Genomic DNA, 19,305 nt, shown 5'->3' with positions numbered 1-19,305 from the left:
TATCCTTGGCCAAACGGGGCTCTGCTCTGGGTACAGTCAAGGGCTATTTATTGGTTATTTCAGCATTTTTGGGGGTGCCGAACCAACCTTCTTTGTTCGAGTCACCTATTGTGGCTAGGTTCCTCAAAGTCCTATAACACATTTTTCCTCCCAGGCCATTCATTATGCCCTAGTGGGACTTAATCTGGTCCTGACCTTTTTGCTGTGAGTGTCCTTTGAGCCTCAACTGCCCTCCCAGGTAATTAATCATCAACACTGCTTTTATAGTGGCCATTACATCGGCCAGGTGGGTCAGCGTTTTGTAGGCACTCTGTTCATCCTCCTTATAATAACTTCTGTTGTGACAAGTTGGTACTCCGGACACGTGCCTCCTTCCTCCCAAAGGTTGTGACTTCTTTCCGTGTAGGACACAACATCACCTTGCCTACCCTTCTTTGCTTTGCCTCACCCTTCTAAGGAGAAGGGGAAATGTTGTTCTACCTTGATCACACAGAATAGTTCTGGGTGGACGATCAACTCTTCATATGGTATGTTGGGGCCAAGAAAGAGGAGGTTGTGCAGAAATGGAGCATCTCTCGATGGATCGGGCTCTGCATACAGATCTGCTGCACATTGACCAAGAAGCAGTTCCCTGAAGGCTTACATTCTCATTCCAAAGCCAAGGTTGCAACCACTGTGTTAGCTCACAGAGTCCCTGTCCTGGAAATCTGTCAGGCAGCAACATGAGTATCTCTGCACACGTGTACCAAGCACTACTGCCTCGACAGTCATGTCTGTCTTGGCAGGTACTTTACCCGTTCTGTCCTGCAGGACTTCCTGGTTTAAATCTGTTTCGCAGACCCACCTCCGGGTAGGCATTGCTTGGATATCTTTTCAAAGGTAGGTAATCTGCAGCTAAAAGTCTCTCTCAGACGAACAAGCTACTAACCTTCCATAATGCCTAATCTGGTAGAGACTCTTGTCTAGCCCTAGATTCCTTACTGACCCTCTGATTCTTCCTGCTTTTGTCAGGCTTCATCGTGACTCCATGCTTCTGGCATGGATAGTAGTGTTTAAAAGCAGCTAGTAAGTTTAATATTCCCAAATCTTGCTAATAGTCTATTATAGTCCCTATTTTTAGGCTTTGCCAACCAGACAGTGCAAGCTGTTTGGTTGCGTTAGGCCTTTCTTGAACTTACCAAAACCTTAAAGTGGGCGAAGAGCTTGCCCATTGCTTACCATTGGTTGACTTTGTCACTCTCATTTGCTTGAAACTTATCTGATGGCTTGACTGCCAAACTCCCTAATGCTCCCTGTTGCTCTCTCCCTTGCCTCATGTGTCTCTCTCCCCTTGTGCAGCTTTTCCCTCCTTAGCCCGCCCACTTCCTGTTGCTTCCCTTCCACCTGCTCTCCCCCACCCTCTCCTCTATACCACCCCAGCCCTATGATCCTTTTAGTTTATTACTTATGTATTTTCTATTGTTTGGAGGCCCCATCTATCTTACAAAAAAGTGCTTTCACCGTAGTGACATGTAATTTTTTAAAATACATTTTGGATCAGTAATTTTAAAAAAACTGCACCGCACGTCATTTGGTAGACACATGCGTGTGTGGTGAGGCATGCGCTCGCTTGCATGATGACACATATATCATCACAAATGCATTTGCCTACAAATTGAAACGACCATGTCATCATATCTTTATTTCTGTCTTATTTATTTTGACTGATGTTGTACAGCATCAGCAAACAACATTGGCAAAGACAAGAGATCACAAAAGGTGAGACATATTGGCTTTGACAGTGTTTATTAAGCAGGACGAAAGGTGAGATCCATGATGTTATCATCCAATTTCTTAATTTGTTTTTACTTGAGAATGTTGCTGACACAGTGTGGTTTTCAGGGCTGTTTAGGGACCACCGAACTGTGCTTAAATCCACCGATTAGCAAATATATGATGGCTCTTGGTAATTCTTTACATCTTGCATTAATGGATGTAGGCTCAACCTTTGACTGGAACAATAAGGCTAATCTTTGGTCCATCCTTACAGGTCTGAGACTGGGCAAATATATATATATTTTTAATGCTGATTCGGTCCAAGGGGAAACTTTTAAGTACCTTTTTCTTGGTCAGAGGGTACGTCATTGATGTGTCCTAACACCTCACCTTTTACACCTTTTAGTATCTTATATACTAATGGCCTAGGGACTTCATTAAAGGGAATGGGACAGGACATACCGAACGTAAGGAATCAGGATATCCCAGTCCTCCTGTACGCCGACGATACAGTAATGCCTGAATGGTGATTGAGTTGAAAGACATGTTTACATAGTGAAAGGTCTTGAATTTTAAAATACCTTCATTATGACCATCGACCTAAGGAACACCAGACTATTAAATATTAAACATTTTGCTGTAGACGGAGGGGCTGTGTTATCTTATCTTGGTGTTTCTTTTGACAATTCTGGTCATAGCTCTGTAGAAGCCTCATTTTTATAAACATGTTTTCTTATTTTGCAGATAAAGTGGGCAATAAACCATTAGAGTACATGATCACAAAAATAAGTGCTTTTCCTGTAGCTGTTTTGGTGCCGGCATTTGGGGCTATACTCTTTTCTCTATTTTACAGTCAGAGGAAGATAAGTTCTGTGGTAGACGTTTCCTTTTGTGTCATGAGGAATTAAGCGTGAAGTTCCAAGAAGATAATATTAAATATATATATCGCCTTGCGTCAGCAACATTTGGAAATTCTTTTCGTAGCTCTGCGCCGACGTGGACTTGGACGTCATAGAGACACGGCATCTCACAAGACTCCGCTGACGTCACTGACGCCCATAATAGGCCCACACCGGCGTGATGACATCAGTTCCGCCCTTTTTTCCGTGCCTTCGAGGCACACGGACCGACCAATGACAGTATATATATATATACATAGTATACACAGTACACGATAGTCAAGATGACACACACAGTGTGAAGCAAACGTAAGAAAACATCTGAAATACACATTTTCTTAGACCATAAAACAAATACAATACAATTACTCAGGTCTAGAAGAGTGGACAAACGGGGAGGCGGGTGGGTCAGTGAGGAATCCACAGGCAGATACTGTATCTACCAGAAAAAGCGTCACCGAAGGTAAGTAACTTGTTCTTCTGATAGATACATCTGCCGTGTGGATTCCTCACCTTGTGAATAGAGTCCCACAGCAGTTCCCACTCCCGGAGGAGGGTGTCCACTCTCCTATACCAGAAAGTCCTGGAGGATAGATTGCGCAAAGTGTCCGTCCCTCCTCACTTCGTTATCCAAGCTGTAATGCTTCGCAAAAGTTTGGAGGGAGGACCAAGTTGCGGCCCTACAAATATCCTCCACAGGAACACCTCTAGACAAGGCAGAGGTTTATGACTTAGCTCTTGTAGAATGAGCCCTTATACCCTCTGGAGGCTCTTTACCGGCCAAAGAGTAGCAGATCTTTATACAGAGGATGATCCATCTTGAAAGAGTTCTTTTATGACCCGCTCTTCCTTTTTTGCAGCCAGCGACCCAATGAAGAGCTGGTCATCCACACGACAGTCTTTAGTTCTGTCCAGGTAAAAGCTCACCGCCCTCCTAGGGTACAGACGGTGTAACCTCTCCTCCTCCTTGGAAGGGTGTGGTGGAGGATAAAAGGTAGGGAGGGTAATGGATTGTCCTAGGTGGAAGGGAGTCACCACCTTAGGGAGAAAAGCAGCCCTGGTCCTAAGAACCATTCGTTCAGCATGAATGGTCAGGAATGGGGGATTGGAACTAAGAGCTTGAAGCTCACTTACCCTCCTTGCCGAGGTAATTGCAACAAGGAAGACTGTCTTAAAAGTCAAAAGCCTCATAGGACACTTGTATAAGGGCTCTAAGGGAGCACCCATCAAGTAGGTTAAGACAAGACTTAAGTCCCATTGAGGCACAATAAAGGGAGTTGGAGGGAATTTATTAGTGAGACCCTTCAAAAATCTTAAAACTACAGGAGATTTGAAAAGAGACGGCTGGTCCGGCAAACATATAAATGCCGACAAGGCTGAGAGATAACCCTTGACTGTGGCAACAGCCAGCCCTTGCTGCGCCAAAGAGAGAGCAAACTGGAGAATATCAGATAAATGGGCTTTCAAAGGTTCTACAGACTTCTCTCCACACCAGGTGACAAATTTAGACCATCTGTAAGAATAAATGGTTTTAGTGGAGTCACGCCTGGCTGATAATATGACATCCACCACATCGTGTGGGAGAGAAAAGGATTTCAGGTTGCCCCGTTCAATCTCCAGGCATGAAGGTGTAATGTCTGGAGGTGGGGGTGTAGAACCTGCCCCTCCATCTGAGAGAGGAGGTCTGCCCTGAGAGGGAGACGGAGCGGCGGGTGAGAGAAGAGTTGGAGAAGAGCTGTGTACCACACCCTTCTTGGCCAATCCGGGGCGATCAATATAACTTGGGCCCAGTCTTGGCGAAACTTCCTCAGAACCCGAGGAATCAAGGGTATGGGAGGAAACGTGTAAAGGAGTTGTTTTCCCCAACTCAACTAAAACGCGTCCCCCAAAACTCCTCGCATCGGATACTGGAGACTGCAAAAAGACAGGCAGTGAGCATTCTCGTGAGTGGCGAACAGGTCCACCCGAGGAGTTGCTCACATCTGAAAGATGTCGTGAACTACCTCTGGATGGAGCCTCCACTTGTGGTCGGCCGAGAACTGCCGACTGAGAGTGTCCGCACGAACGTTCAGAACACCGGCCAGATGATTTGCCGTCAGACAAATCTGATGGTCCTGAACCCAGGACCAGAGACGCAGAGCCTCCCTGCTGAGACACTGCGACCCCACTCCTCCCTGCTTGTTGATGTACCACATCGCAGTCGTGTTGTCCGTCAGGACTTGGACTGACCGACCACGAAGGGAAGGGAGGAAGGCCTTGAGCGCCAAACGTATCGCCCGTAATTCCCGAAGGTTGATATGAAGCAACCTTTCCTCTGGAGACCAAAGACCTTTGACCTCCAGGTCACCCAGATGAGCACCCCACCCTAGAGTGGATGCACCCGTTATTACTGTGGCCACCGGAGGAGGCAGTTGAAAAGGCTTCCCCTGAGACAGGTTGCCTTCCACGCCCCACCAAGTCAGATCTGCTGCAGCTTCTCTGGAGATCCTCACTGACTCCCTGAGATCTCCGTTGTGCTGATACCACTGCCTGCGGAGGCACCACTGGAGTGCCCTCATGTGCCAGCGTGCATGGTTGACCAACAGAATGCATGAAGCCATCAGACCGAGCAGGCGAAGGACCTTCAGGACTGGAACGACCACTCCATTGTAAATTAAAGGAATCATTTCCTGAATGTCGCGAATCCTTTGAGGAGGAGGGAATGCACTACATACAGTGGTGTCCAGTACAGCACCTATGAACAGGATGCGCTGGGAGGGCACCAGGTGAGACTTGGGTACATTTATCGGAAAACCCATCCTGTACAACAACTGGGTTGTCTCTTGCCGATGTTGGAGCACTCTCTCTGACGACTCTGCCTTGATCAGCCAAATAGGGGAATACTGGAATCCCCAACCTTCTGAGATGTGCTGCCACCACCGCCATCACCTTGGTGAAGACTCGAGGCGCAGTAGTAATTCCAAAAGGAAGGACGGCAAACTGATAGTGTTGCGATCCCACCGTAAAACGGAGATACTTCCTGTGCGACTTCAGGATTGGGATGTGAAAATACGCATCCTGCAGGTCGAGCGACACCATCCAGTCTTCTTCCAGCAGCGCTTGAAGAACCTGCGCAAGAGTGAGCATATTGAATTTCTCATGTTTCAGATAGAGATTCAAGATCCTGAGATCCAGGATTGGACGAAGTCTGCCATCCTTCTTGGGAATCAGGAAATACCGGGAGTAGCATCCCAGACCCCTTTCCTGCTCTGGAACCACCTCTATCGCACCCTTTCTTAATAGAGTCTGCACTTCCTCCTGTAGAAGCAACAGATGTTCCTTCATGCAGAAACCTTGGCAAGTAGGGTAATTGGGGGGGAATTCCCGAAAGAGAAGGGCATACCCATTTTCTACGAGATTGAGAACCAAAAGATCTGATGTAACCGATTCCCAATCCCGTAGAAAGTGGGTAAGCCGACCCCCCACCGGACCCACATGATCCTGAATGGCGGATCTAGGGCTGCTTTTCGGTGGCTGGGGTGTTGGAGGAGGAGGAGGAGGAGGAGGAGGAGGAGGAGGAGGAGGAGGAGGAGGAGGAGGAGGAGGAGGAAGAGGAAGAGGCCTAACGTCCACGAGGACGAGCTCTTTGCTTTCCCCTGTAAGATCTGTACAAGGTATTCTGCTGCTGCTGCTGCTGTTGTTGCTGCTGCTGACCTTGTCGAAAATTGCGAAAGGAAGAGTGTCCAAAACCTCTGAATCTCCTGGCCGAAGAACCTCTGATCTGGAGTCCTAAAGATTTGGCAGTAGCTCTACTGTCCTTAAACCTCTCTAAGGCATTATCCACCTTTTTGCCAAAGAGACCAACACCATCAAATGGTAAATCCAATAAAGCTGCCTGAACACCTGCAGAAAAGTCTGATGATTTTAGCCAAGCCGACCTTCTTGTGGCAACCGCAGTGCCCATGATGCGAGCCACAGAATCAGCAGTGTCCAATCCGCTTTGTATTACATTTGTGTGCTGCCGCTTGAGCGTCAGACAACACTTCCTTATAATTACCCCTACTTCCATCAGGAATCTTAGGAGCCAACAAACGCATTGAATCCATAAGTGCGTGCACATATCTCCTCATGAGACAAGTGGCATTAGTGGACTTCAATGCCATACTTGCCGAGGAGAAAGTCTTTTTGGCCACCTGATCTTGTTTTTTGGCCTCCTTATCCCCAGGCACTTGGGGAAACGCACTCAAAGACTTCTTCGAGCATGCTGCCTGAATGACTAGGCTCTCAGGAGAAGGATGAGATGTTAAAAAGGCAGGGTCTTCTGGTGCAACCCTGTATCGTCTTCCACACTTTTGGAAACAGCCGGAGCAGTTAGAGGCTTTTTCCACACCTCCATAATAGCCTCTGTTAAAGCCTCATTGAACGGAAGCAACGGTTCCACCACCGAACTTGGTGAGTGTAGGACCTCAGTAAGGAGATTAGACTTTGATTCAACTGTTGGTAAAGTCAAATTAAGAAGACCAGCAGCCTTCCTCATTACTACATGATAAGGCTGGACGTCCTTTGAAGGTGCATCTGAACCTGATGGTATCTCCCATTCCGGGGGAAATTCCAGGCCACTTGCATCTGCCAGGTCTTCAAAGCAGTCTTCCAAGGTTAGGAATCCACAGGCAGATTCTGTATCTACCAGAAAAAGTGTTACCGAAGGTAAGTAACTTGTTTATTATCCCCGCTCTTGGCACTTACCTAAACATCCCTTGGTTAAAATATTTATAGAACTCATGTGATCGTTTGGGAATAGCCGATTTATTCACACAACCCTGGTACATTTAAAAGAAAGCTAAGCTTTGGGCAAACAAATCTCATGGGCACAGTTAAAGCCATACTAAGTTAGAGAAACTGTTGGTAAGATGCCTTTTTAAAAAAAAAAAGCAAATGATATTTTACCTTACTTGTATTTCATCTGTAATGCATATGAGCGTTGGATGTTAACCACATTTAGATTCAGTCTATTCATTTAATTTTATCCTTACCAATAGGCTGGCTTTTGTTTGATTTTTCTATTTCCTATCCTTATGATCAATTATCAGAGCAAACTTCACTGCCCTTTTTTGGCACATTTTATAAAACTGCTTAACAGCAATTACCTCCTCGTTAGTCTTCCTCGCCCCCTGAGTTACAAAGTGAGCTTTAGCTCCACAACAGAACCCTCCAAAGCAAAAATAAACCACCTCCCACCCCCTCCCAACATGGCCGACCAGTCCCACCTGACCTCTATAAGAGGCGGGCCGGCCCAACCAATCAGCCTGTTTTTTTTGTTCTGCACGACTCTCTCCAGAGCACGGTACAGGTAAGATGGGCCGGCGTGAGCTGGCCCTTGGGTTTAGGGTGTGGACCTGCTCTAGCGGTCTCTGGTGCCTTAGGCCTTAAAAATTCCCCCCCCCTCTTCCTTCCCCCGGTCCTGTGGGGCCGGTTAGGTGCTGCTGTAGCGTGCCATGGGTCTACAGGGGGGGGGGGGCGGCCGGGAGGGTGGTGTTGTTGTACATACCTGTGTCCCCCCCCGGTCGTTACTGAGGGGCCCGAGCCTTTAAATGGGCTTGTGGGTACTGCGCATTCTCCTGTGGGTAGTCATGCTGGTGTGTGTCACTCCCCTCCGGTAGGGGTGTTTCCTGTATGCCTGGGATATGTTCAAAAAGTGAAGGTTTTTTAATAACTACACAAGGACGCTCTGACTACTTGCATGTGCCTCGGTACGTGTGTTGCGCAGGGTTTTACTCCCTCAGGCAGCAGTTGGCGCTGTAGCCCTGCCTGCGTGTGTGAAACGACTGTTCCCCGAGTTGGGGTCATGGTTATACATGACCCAGGTTCGAGTCCGAGGACTCACATTTCTAATTCATAAGGGGGAGAGTGGATTTGACATTTGGATCCAAGTCAGTCGTATTCGGGAGCCGGGTTCAAGGCTCGGCATTCGGGGAAGCGGTGCTGAGCACCGTAGTCCTCTGTTGCTCTGCGTCATGGAAGCGAGGCTCGAGAGCTGCCTTGCTTCTCTTGGCCTCGCCACGGGCAAACGCTCGTAACTTGACAAAGCAATTGTATGAAACGCCGGGCTGGTGCCTGGCAGTTCAGCGGCGCTTCGGCGGCCGCGCTGTGTGTTGTGCGGCCGCTTGGCCGGCGTCGGGCCAGGAAGCGGACTCGGTCCTACCTTTTTTTTCTCGGCGGGTCCTCGGGGTCGGCGATCCGGACCGGGGGCCCCCCTCCGGCGATACGCTGGTCGCGGCCGAGTCGCCCTGCTGCCTCCCTTCATGGAGGTGGCTGCCCTACGGGCCGCGGCGGTTTGCCGCGCTATGATTGGTTCCGGGCGCCTTCCACCTCTCGGGGGCGGGCCCAGAGTACTTGTAGTGGTGCACTTCGGCACGCAAATGCTGCTGGCGCGAATACTCGAGTGTTTGCGAGTACTGTGCACCGGGGAACCATTTCATTTGTTATGTGCACCGCGTTCTTGTGCCCTGAAGGTACGGACGGTCCGCGCGAGAAGGAGAAGGGCAGACCCTGAGGCAGAATCTCGAGTTCCCAGCCTCGGCGGGTCTTGGGTCCCAGAATTCCACAGACCTGTGAATTCTCGCCTCGGTGCCTATTCCTAACATGGTATCCCACTCTGCAACTCTGGGCAATTTCTTGCTTTATTTCCACAAGGGCCCCCACGACGATTCCTGCCTTTGCTGTGGCCCTGTAGGACCGGGCTGTTGACATGCAACACGAAGTAAAGGGGTAGTGTTATGTCCCTTCTTCATGCAGCCGTAGGGCCTGTGAGGGTGCCTCATGTACAGAGTGCCGGGGCTATCTGGCGCGCTCTGAGCGGTGCGCAATGGGGACAGCCCCCCTTTGTCCGTGTTCCCTTTTCTGGCGCCCTGGGGGCATCGCCCTGGGCCGTCGGGTGGAGCCGGTCACGAGTGTTCCACTCGTGTTGTCCCGTTCAAGACCCTGGTGCAACGGGGTTCGATTCCCCACCTCGGCGGGTCGTGGACTCGTTATCCCAGGGTTCAGTTAGTATCTCTGGGCGTGGCTCCCCGCCTTGGACCTCAGGGACCGGGTTGGGTCTGTCGGCTGGGGATTGACGCGTCGACTGCTGGGGCTTGTGTTGGCCTCGTGGTCGCAGGTTCACAAAACCGTCGGGCCCACTCGGCTTTTTCGGCCATCGGTGGTCAGTGATTTCTTTCCATTGAGTGGGGTTACACCTGACATCTGTTATTCAGCGCCACGATTCCCGTAGGGGTGAATGGGCGCGTTTTCGCAGCATGTTGCGCGTCTGTGTCGGCCGGCTTGGCCCCTGCGCTGTTCAGGGGAGGTCGTCCCGCCCTTGCAGGGGTGGGGTCCTTCGGCGGGTCCGGGCCCGTGTTTCGGCGGTGACCAGTCTCATGAGGGTCGGCCACTCCCTGTCTCATCCTTGGAGACTGACTTCGGCCCTCTCACTCCAGGGGGTCCCCTGGGGGGGAGGGGGGGGGGCGGTTGCCTCCGTTACATACCGTACTGGGACATGACTGTCCCGGTTCTCGGGCTCTTCGGGCCTGCGGTCCGGTCTTGCGGGTTTTTCCGCAGGGGAAATGATTCGTTCCCCGGCACCGGAGGCAGGTTTGCCCTGCACCTTTTGCCTCTGGACTATAGCTTGCTTATTCTCCCCGTTGGCTCCCAGTGCAGGTGTGCCTTCGGGTAGCTGAGCGCTTTGCATTCACAGAAGTCCTTTTTGGTACCCACCGTCTCGGCGGGTTGGGGTCCCCGCTCCTTCCGTTGTCACTCCTGTAGGAGGATGTGAGGGTAACTGGTTGTGACATCTATAATTGCCCCATTGATCGCTAGATTAAATTCAGCTGATCTGGAAAAGTATTTGGGTGTCCCCTTCCTTCCTCTCTGTGGCAACCTCTCCTGATGCTTTGCGCTCAGGAGAGAGGATTACTGCCATAGTACTGGAGTGCTGCTCATTAGCAATGGGCTGTAATTAACTGCAAGGCTTGGCCTGTGGGGCCGGCCGCCTGGTGGATCTTATTCGCCGGGGGGGGGTCTTGGGGTTCCCTGTCGGGCCGTGGCTTCCTCCCGGCCTCGCCCCCCCCCCCCCCTCCTACCCTCCCCATGGATATGAGGCTTCACGGCTGGCGGTGTCTCTCAGCCGTCGGCTTCCGGGCCTATGTACGGTGGTCCCTTCGGTCCTCGTCTCGGGCTTGCCCTCCTTCGGGGGGGCGTGTGCCTGGTCCCGGTACTTCCCTCTGGTTCTTTCAGGGGGGGTGGCGTCCTTTGGCGCCGGGTCGTTTGGAGGTCGTTGGGTTCTCCGGCGGCCGCTCAGCACCTCGAGCTTCGGGGGTTGCTGGATGTCTTCCTGGCGGCCGGATTCTTGCTGTGCTCGCTTCGGCAGCACTTTTCCTAATCTTGGTTGAGGTGACTGGCTTGGACTCTGCAGGGTTTCGTGTGGCATTCCCTTGGCCGGTGCCTAGGTCCCCGGGTCTTGCTCGGGTTGAGCGCCCGGGTGGGGGTGGCACCGGTCCTGGCCCTGCGGGCTGTCTTTCCCCCGGGGTCCGACAGTGTCTGGTCTGGCCTTCGTTGCATGGTCTCGCCCTGCCCCGGGGGTGTGTCGTCGCCTAGGGCCTCGGCTCGGTCTGCCTCCGAGGTCTCGGTGCGCGAAGGGGGGCTCGGCCCTCCGGCCCGGGTTCTGCTCCTCCTTCCGGGTCCTTATTGCCTGTCTTCGCGTGGCCTTTCGGTCTGCTGGACGCGTCTCCCCCGTGCCCTCTGAGATCGCGGTTCCTCGGCAGGAGGCGCTTGGGCAGGGCCGGGGTGCTCAGGGTCGCTCGGCGGCGCCTGGCCTTGCGTTGGTACGTTGCAGTGGTGTGGTGCCGGGCACCCGCGCGTGGTTGCCACGCAGGTCGTGGTGCGTTCCGGTTTTTGGTTCCCGGCGGGGTCCACCGCCCCGGGTTCCTTCTCCTTTGGCCGAGCTGGCGATTCGAGCCTCCTGGCCGATACCGGATCTTCCCGTACGGTGGTCCCCCGCTCTCGACGTCGGTGTTGAGCCGGCTCTTGTCGGCTGGCCTGCCTCCTTGTGCAGGCCTGGTTCTGGAGCGGAGGACGCCGCTTGCTCGGGGGTTGTGGCTTTGCTGCTGGGTTCCCGCAGGTGTTCCAGTGCTCGCTTCGGCAGCACGTATGCACACGGCTCCCACGCAGGGTGGACACGCGGATTCGTAGAGCGCTCCATGTTAGTGGTGAAGTGTGAAACAGGGGGCGGCAGTCCCGGTGGCTGAGATTGGTCCTGGGCCGGGGTTCAGTTCCCCGCCTCGGTGGGTCTTGGGCCTACATACTTCCAGGGACTCGTGAATTCTCAGGCCGGTGCCTTCTCGTCTCACATGTTCACACTCGGCCACTCTGGGCTGATGCTTGCTTAGTCTCCGCTGGGGCCCCTTGCGGCGGGATGCCTGACTCTCACCTTGTATCCTGCTGGAGTTATCTCACAGGGGAATCCCAGGTCGGGTTGCCAAGGCGGTGCTCGCTTCGGCGGCACTTGTACTAAAATTGGAACGATACAGAGATGATTGGCAGGGCCCCTGCGCAAGGATGACACGCAAATTCGTGAAGCGTCCCATATAACGCTCCTTGATGCCTTTGGGTGATGCGTGCGCTGTGCACATCGCTATACACTTGCATACTCCCTCTCTCGTTCTACGAGCTCTTCGGGGTCCGCCCTTTTGGGCCCCGGCCCTCGGTGGCTCGGCGGTTCCTCGCCTGTCAGGTGGTTTTCCCTGGTGGCGAGGGTGTCTGCTGGGCGGATGGGCGTGCGGGGGTCGTTCCTCCGCTCCCCGCCCTTCTTGCGGGTTTTGCCGGACGGGGTTGTTCCTCCGGCATGTCCCCCGTATCCTTCCCGGGGTCCCTTCCCTGGGGCCTCGGACTCAGGTGGTGTCTAGGCCGCTGTTTCCGGCCTACGTGGCCGCTCCCTTGTCCGGGCTGGTTGTTCGGCGTGCTGTTTTGGCTTCTCTTACGCCGCACATTTTTTCCTTTCCCGGTGGGATGACCTGTGTTTTGCCTTTTTGGGCCCGGTTCGTTCGGGCCACGAGCCCTCGTTCCTCCTTGGCTCGCGGGCTTACACAGGCTGGCATCCTTCCCTACGCTTCGCTGGGTTCGGTGGATCCGGCGGGGGCCCAGGGTCGGTCCGCGAGGTATGGCTCTGTTCCCTGGGCCCCCTTAGTGGGTGTCTCCTCTGTGGAGTTTTATCTGGCTTGGGCGTGGTCGTCCCCCGCCTGGTACGTGGGTCTCTGGCAGTCCCGGGGGGGACTTCGCTGGGGCCGTTCTGAGTACCGGAGCTGCGACTCCTGGTTGGCCTCCTTTTCCTGGAGGTCTTGAATTCAGGTTTCCTGTGGTCCCTGTTTTCTTTTCAGTTGTTTTTCGTCAACCTTGGGTTGGTTTCTCTGCATCACCGTGTGGTGTTGTTGTTCTGGTGATCAATGAAGCCTTGTTGGCTTGGGTATTGGCTCACTTTGTAACTCAGGGGGCGAGGAAGACTAACGAGGAGGTAATGCCCCGGTTACTTACCGGTAATCTTCATTACTCCGAGTATAGTCTTCCTCGCCACATGAGTTACCTCCCCCCCTCCCTGTCTGGCTATCGGCTTCATTGTTTGCTTGGTAGAACAGGCTGATTGGTTGGGCCGGCCCGCCTCTTATAGAGGTCAGGTGGGACTGGTCGGCCATGTTGGGAGGGGGTGGGAGGTGGTTTATTTTTGCTTTGGAGGGTTCTGTTGTGGAGCTAAAGCTCACTTTGTAACTCATGTGGCGAGGAAGACTATACTCGGAGTAATGAAGATTACCGGTAAGTAACCGGGGCATTTCTTGTCCCTTTGCTGGGATCCAGAGATTTTTTTCGTTCAAGACAGATTTTTATAACTATTATCTGTTGGTTTGTTTCGTATAATTCATGTTTATGTGCTGCAGTTGAATCAAGAGACATGATTTTTAATAAGCAGATTCCTGAGAACATGAACTAACTGATTGCTCACCTTATATTGAATCTGCATTATACTGTGTTCGTATTGTATTTGTTTGCTGTTTTAATTCACATTCGTTTTTATGGTTTTATCTAAACTGAAATAAACTTATGTTGTTGATGTTGATGGATTTCACCAAACCCTCCCCAAATCATTCATTTGTACACAAAAACAATGTCATGACAATGATTAAGGAGCTTAAACCCACACACAATTGTCATGAGGTCTTACCAGCGTATAACATCCAATGAATTGTTCATCTCTTTGAAAACTCCTGGCATCTGATTATCAAGGCTCTCATTGGAGGTATTTTCCTAACTCCAGTAGAATTTTGCTTGTTTTTTCAGCAGTGCTTCATTTTATAATTCTCCACATGCAGCTAAAATTGCTAGAAAGGAGGGCTTCTGTACTCAAGCACTGAATTAGTACTTCGCTTGTGTTTCCCATTACAAGTTATGAAGATTAGTAAATGTACTGTGATCATTTCATCACTGAAATAGGGTTTCTCCTAAGGACAGAGGATTTTTCTGGATATTCTTTTCCAGTCTGTCTTCACTTACCGAAGAATCATTACTTACAAATGCCTGAATGCTCTGCAGTATTATTAGACGGCTCCTGGTGACTTTTTGACCCACTGAATGTGGCGAGTTAAATTAAAGCTAACAGGTGTTTGTCTCAGCTGTAGCTTTAAGTTCCATCCACACTTTCTGTGCTCTGTTTAAAGCTTATAAATCTAAGCAATGTCTGTTGCACCAGGAAAACATCTTACTTGTCTCCTGTTTCTCAGGTATATGCTGCATATGTATGCCTCAGAATGTAATGTAATGTAATGTAATGTAATGTATAGGCATTTATATAGCGCACTACTTACCCGGAGGGTCCCAAGGCGCTTCGACCGCTGCGAAACCCTTCCTGGCTTCCCTGAGAGATGGTCCCTTAATGGGTATCTCCAGGGTGAGACCAGGCATCCCCGGCGGTCTGGTGGGGCCGTTAGTGAAGATGAGGCAAGCTAATGCCCAGAGTTGCCGAGTGTGATCGCTGATCAGAGTGGGCACAGAGGCGAGAGAATTATTGAGTCCGCTGACCCTGGTCCAGAAACCTGCCGCGCCGGGAATCGAACCCTGGTCCCGGGCCGTCCTCTGCTCTCGGGTCTGCCGCCTCTAACCAGTGAGCCACACTACTTCACTTGACACCTTGGGACAGACCATTATGGGAGACCAAGTAGCAATCAATTTTCAAAGATTTGAAGGGAAACCCTATGTTCTTGACATGTTTAGCAGTAGATGCACCTGCTGTGCATACTTCTGTCATCTAGTGTGAGGTTCGGAAGTGTGCAACTTGTTTTTCTTAAAAAAAGTCTTCAAGTCACGAGGTCTAGTGACGCCACCTATTGATAGTAATGTACATGGGCATCAGCTAAATTGTTAGATAGTTTTGTTGTTGCCATCAAGTTCAGACATGTTCTGCCTGAGCTCCAGGTAGACACATTATGGTTTTGTCACCAGGCCCGTTCGGATCCTCTAGACTCATCGGTGTAACAGTTGTCGCATTTTCTCTTTCTCGTTGTCTGCGTTCGGATCCTTAAACTCTGTGTAACAATTGTTGTATCTTCTCTTTCTCTTTGTCTCGAAGTGTTGCGCACCCTTGTTCGCACTTTAAGCACTTCCTATCTGTGGTTCCTTCACCGGTCTCAGTACTGTGGAGTCATATGTAGTATGGATGAACTGGTCAAGGACAGTTAGCAATGCTTTTCCGCCTCACCCACTTCTTCTGTTCGTGGTTTGGAAGCTTCGACAAACATCCCCCACTCTCATCCTGGTAGGCCCCATTTGGGGCATACAGCCTTGGTTCACACGAACTCTTCTGTAACACACAGCCACTTGTTATCTCATTTGCCAAACCACACACAGTCCAAGCTCTCTATAAGGCACTAATAGCATGTTGCGTAGTCAAATGTATCCAGACCTGTTAAGCTAAAGGTAAAATATGTTTTCCTGTTCCTCCCAGACCCCATATCCACAAAAAGGGGGCCTCAATGGCCTTCATTGGTAACATTCCATTAGCTGACATCTGCAAAGCAGCTACCTGGTCTACACCACACACACTTTCACCAAACATTACTATGTGGATGTCTTCGCTTGCCAGCAAGCTAATGGTGGGACAGGCTATCCTTCGTACACTTTTTCAGTCTTCTGCAACTTCCTCTGGCTAGCCACCACTTGTCGATGACTGCTTTACAGTCTATGCACATCATGTGTATCTACAGCTACACATGTCGCGAATGGAAAATGTTACTTACCCTGTATGCATCCGTTCCTTTACATGCAGTGCTGTAGATTCACATGCACCCCTCCTCCTTCTCAGAAGCCTCTGGTTGTCGCAGATACCTTTCCTTCTTACTTCATATGGTCATCTTCTTTTAATCTCTACCCTCCATTTCCATCCTCAACCTCTGTGTGGGAAATACAGTCTAACAATGGAGCTGATGCCCTTGCTCATAACCACCAATAGGTGGAGTTTCTAGACGCTGTGACTGGAAGACTTCTTCGAAGAAAAACAAGCTGCACACGTCCGAGATCAACACTGGATGGCAGGAGAATGCAAGACATGTGAATTTACAGCATTCCATGCCATGAAGACATGCTTACAGGGTAAGAAACATTTTATTTTCAGATGGGGAAACTTCCAAATTTTTAAAGCTAAAGATGCAAAAGCTTTTTTTAAATCATTCTTGGTTCCATTCGTACATCTTCGCTGTTGTTCAAAGCACATGAAGCCATTAAGCTGGCAAGGATATCCTTATTGAAGAACAGCAACAGCTTTCCAAAATTAACTTTACTTCATCCCTATTATACAGCAGTACTTAGTTGTAAGTAACACAAACAACAGCATTCCCATACAGGTTGTTTAACTTACTGTCGTAACCACTAACGCAACAAGAAACCTAAATAACTCCGCAAATAAATAAAGCATTGCAGCTTTTGATGCTCCCTAACCTCGTTCAGTCAAAGTACTCTTTGCGTTCAGTTATCCTGACTATGGACCCTATGTTCAGCCAACCGCCATTAACGTACTGAAAACCCATCTTGTTTATTATTTCCTTGTGCACCGCTTATTGAGTCATTATGATGCGCCGGAGGTGATTGTGATTTAGGAGCAGCACTGTACGTCTCATTGTTTATGCACTATTTATTTATTTATTTGCTGGTTTATATTGTGCTTGAATCGACTCCTAGTGGAGTATCTCTGCGCTTTTGGAGCCGGTCGAAACAGAGGGTGTGAATAGAGTAAGGACTAGATCTCATTTCTGCACAGAACAGTTTTCAGTTGTCTCCTGAATTTAAGATGTTCTTTACACTGTCTCAGAGACAGAGGAAGTTTGTTCCATAATGTGGGTCCTGTAATTGATAGTGCTTTGCTCCCATGTCTAGCTTTTTTAGCACGGGGCACCACTAGAAGAAGATTGTTGCTGGACCTGAGTTTGCTGAGACTTTAAACTGACCGAACCCTGGAAATCTTTTGTTATGTTGAGTCTGGAACCCTTAGCAGTGTCTCCCCCTGTAGTTGGTTTTCTGAGCTAGCAATCTGCCTTTTAGATCTCTAGACCCTTGTGTTCTCGCTGCAAGTTATGGTGCACTTTCTCATACAGTTTCTTGTCTGTCTCTCAGGAGCTGGAGGCTGAAGGCCGATACAGAGAAGCAGAATACCACTATATCGAAGCCAAGGACTGGAGAGCAACAGTGAACATGTACAGAGTAACAGACATGTGGGAAGAAGCATACAGAGTAAGTGTCATGACTCCGTCAGAAGATGCTGTAGGTTCTCACAGTAAGAGAATGACCGAAGAAGATGTTGTGCAAGCCTCAGAGGAAGTGGATTACAAATGTACCACAGAAGGTGTTGAACCTGCCCCAGGACATGCAAACACTGGCATCTACGATGAGGGTTTTAGTCATTGATTGACCACGTTTATCAGTACTTTATCAAGTTACTGGCAGATGCAGATCCACCTGGAGCAAGAGCAGGTCCTCTCTGCACATTGATCTTGGTGTGTGTACAGAGGTGGAAGCGTTTTAGGAGACCCCCCTTTCACTGTAATGTAACAAAATGTGAGTGTTTGGGAACCGTTTACCGAATCCAGGGTATATCTCCATTCTGTACATGTTCCTGTGCTTTTAAATGGGCACGTATGTAGATGTTAAATGTTTTAGTAGAATGCCGTAATCAGTGACTCATTGAGCATTAAAGAACTCATAAACTCAAAACTGCATGCGACATGTGTTCACAACAAAGACCTTTACCATGACGCTTCATCAGGGATAAGTAGATTTAACTTAAAAATTCAAAATGCTCTTCAGCAGGATACGTAATCCATAAAAAAGTAGCAGTTGTTTATGGCCCACTTGTCCAGCTGTATAGCATCAAGGATTTTTAACGTGTTGGCCAGCAGTTTGCAGTTTATAATTCAAAGCAATCCTGATCTCCTTTGTGAATGTTATAAACAAGCACAGCATTGTACATTAGAAAAAAATGATCTCAAGCATCAAATTTGTCCAGATTAAATCTCTTTGCTATTTTGCTCCAGCATAGAATCCAAAAGGATATAACAACATTGTGACTTTTAAAGCATAGACACTACAGTACAGAAAAGGGTTTGCCCTTGGTGCCAGTCGAGCCCCTTGGATCCAATGCTGGATCCCGAGCAGTGCTGCCTATGATACTGCAACCTTTCTCGGTGCCCGCTCCAGTACAGATGATCCCTGCACTGCGATGCCAGCCCCATTGTTATACCCAACTCCAACATGGAGCTGGTTGGGTGTCATCTGACCCTGGCTTCAGGGTTGGAGCCAGTGTCTTTTTCGTTTGACAGGCCTGAAGAGGATGATTAATTAGAGGGGTCGGACGACTCTTATGGAGCCTCTAGATGACACAGAGGGCAACTGTTAAATGCAAGTGGTCTGCACACCTCACTAGACACTGACCTGGTCTCTCCCCCTGCCGTGGCTACGAAGGAGGGTGTCTCATTTGTAGTGGTGGTGCAGAGGGTGGCAGAAGTCTTGGAATGCACGCAACCCTAAGTGGCTGTCAAGAAGAATGTCTTGATGGAGGTGTTTCAGCAAGAACACTGACTCCCATTTAATGTAGCCCTTACAGATGTCCTTTTCGGGCCTGGTCCAAGCCCTGTACAAGGGCTACTGTGCAAAGGACAATTGCCTACCGCCATCGCCCTGCTCCTGGGGATCCCGGTTTCCTCACCCAGCACCCCACCCCGGAGAGCTTGGTGGTCCAAGCCTCCACTTTCAGAGTCAACCCTGGCATGTTCCCTACCATTCCATTGCATAGGGAATCCAAGAAGCTGGACACATTTGGTAAGAGGAGGTTCTCTTCTGCTAGCCAAGCACTGCAGTTGGTGAACGCCGCGTGCCTCTTGGGCCAATAGACCCATGCAGCCTGGAATTCGGTTTTGCAAGTGCTGCCAATGGTTTTGGAAGAGGCGTGAGCCATATTCTCCCAATCTACTACTGACTGTAGAGATGCTACAAAGTTGAAGAATCAGGTGTGGCTTGGTTATGACAGACTTGCTGTGCTTTTAGACGCCAAGCCTGGCTGAGAACTACTGGCTTTTCGGGGGATGTCCAAGCCTCGCTCATGGACCTG

The 19,305-nt window shown here is 50.1% G+C and overlaps 1 protein-coding gene and 1 non-coding gene across 2 annotated transcripts in view; both read left to right on the top strand.

Moving 5' to 3' along the window:
• Positions 1-19,305, top strand: part of IFT172 (intraflagellar transport 172) — a 1,181,874-nt gene that overhangs the window by 655,832 nt on the left and 506,737 nt on the right. The window contains exon 29 of the mRNA XM_086928171.1: positions 17,316-17,432. Coding sequence (XP_086784297.1) covers positions 17,316-17,432 — 117 coding nt within the window. The remainder of the gene's footprint in view (positions 1-17,315; positions 17,433-19,305) is intronic.
• On the top strand, positions 12,153-12,259 carry LOC147709652 (U6 spliceosomal RNA). The gene has a single exon (XR_015296902.1). It is a non-coding gene; the product is annotated as a U6 spliceosomal RNA (small nuclear RNA).

The sequence above is a fragment of the Lissotriton vulgaris genome, chromosome 6 (genome assembly GCF_964263255.1).
Source record: "Lissotriton vulgaris chromosome 6, aLisVul1.2, whole genome shotgun sequence".
Taxonomy (NCBI): Eukaryota; Metazoa; Chordata; class Amphibia; order Caudata; family Salamandridae; genus Lissotriton; species Lissotriton vulgaris.
Note: the sequence above shows the minus strand (reverse complement) of the source record. Positions and strands in the feature narration are given on the sequence as shown.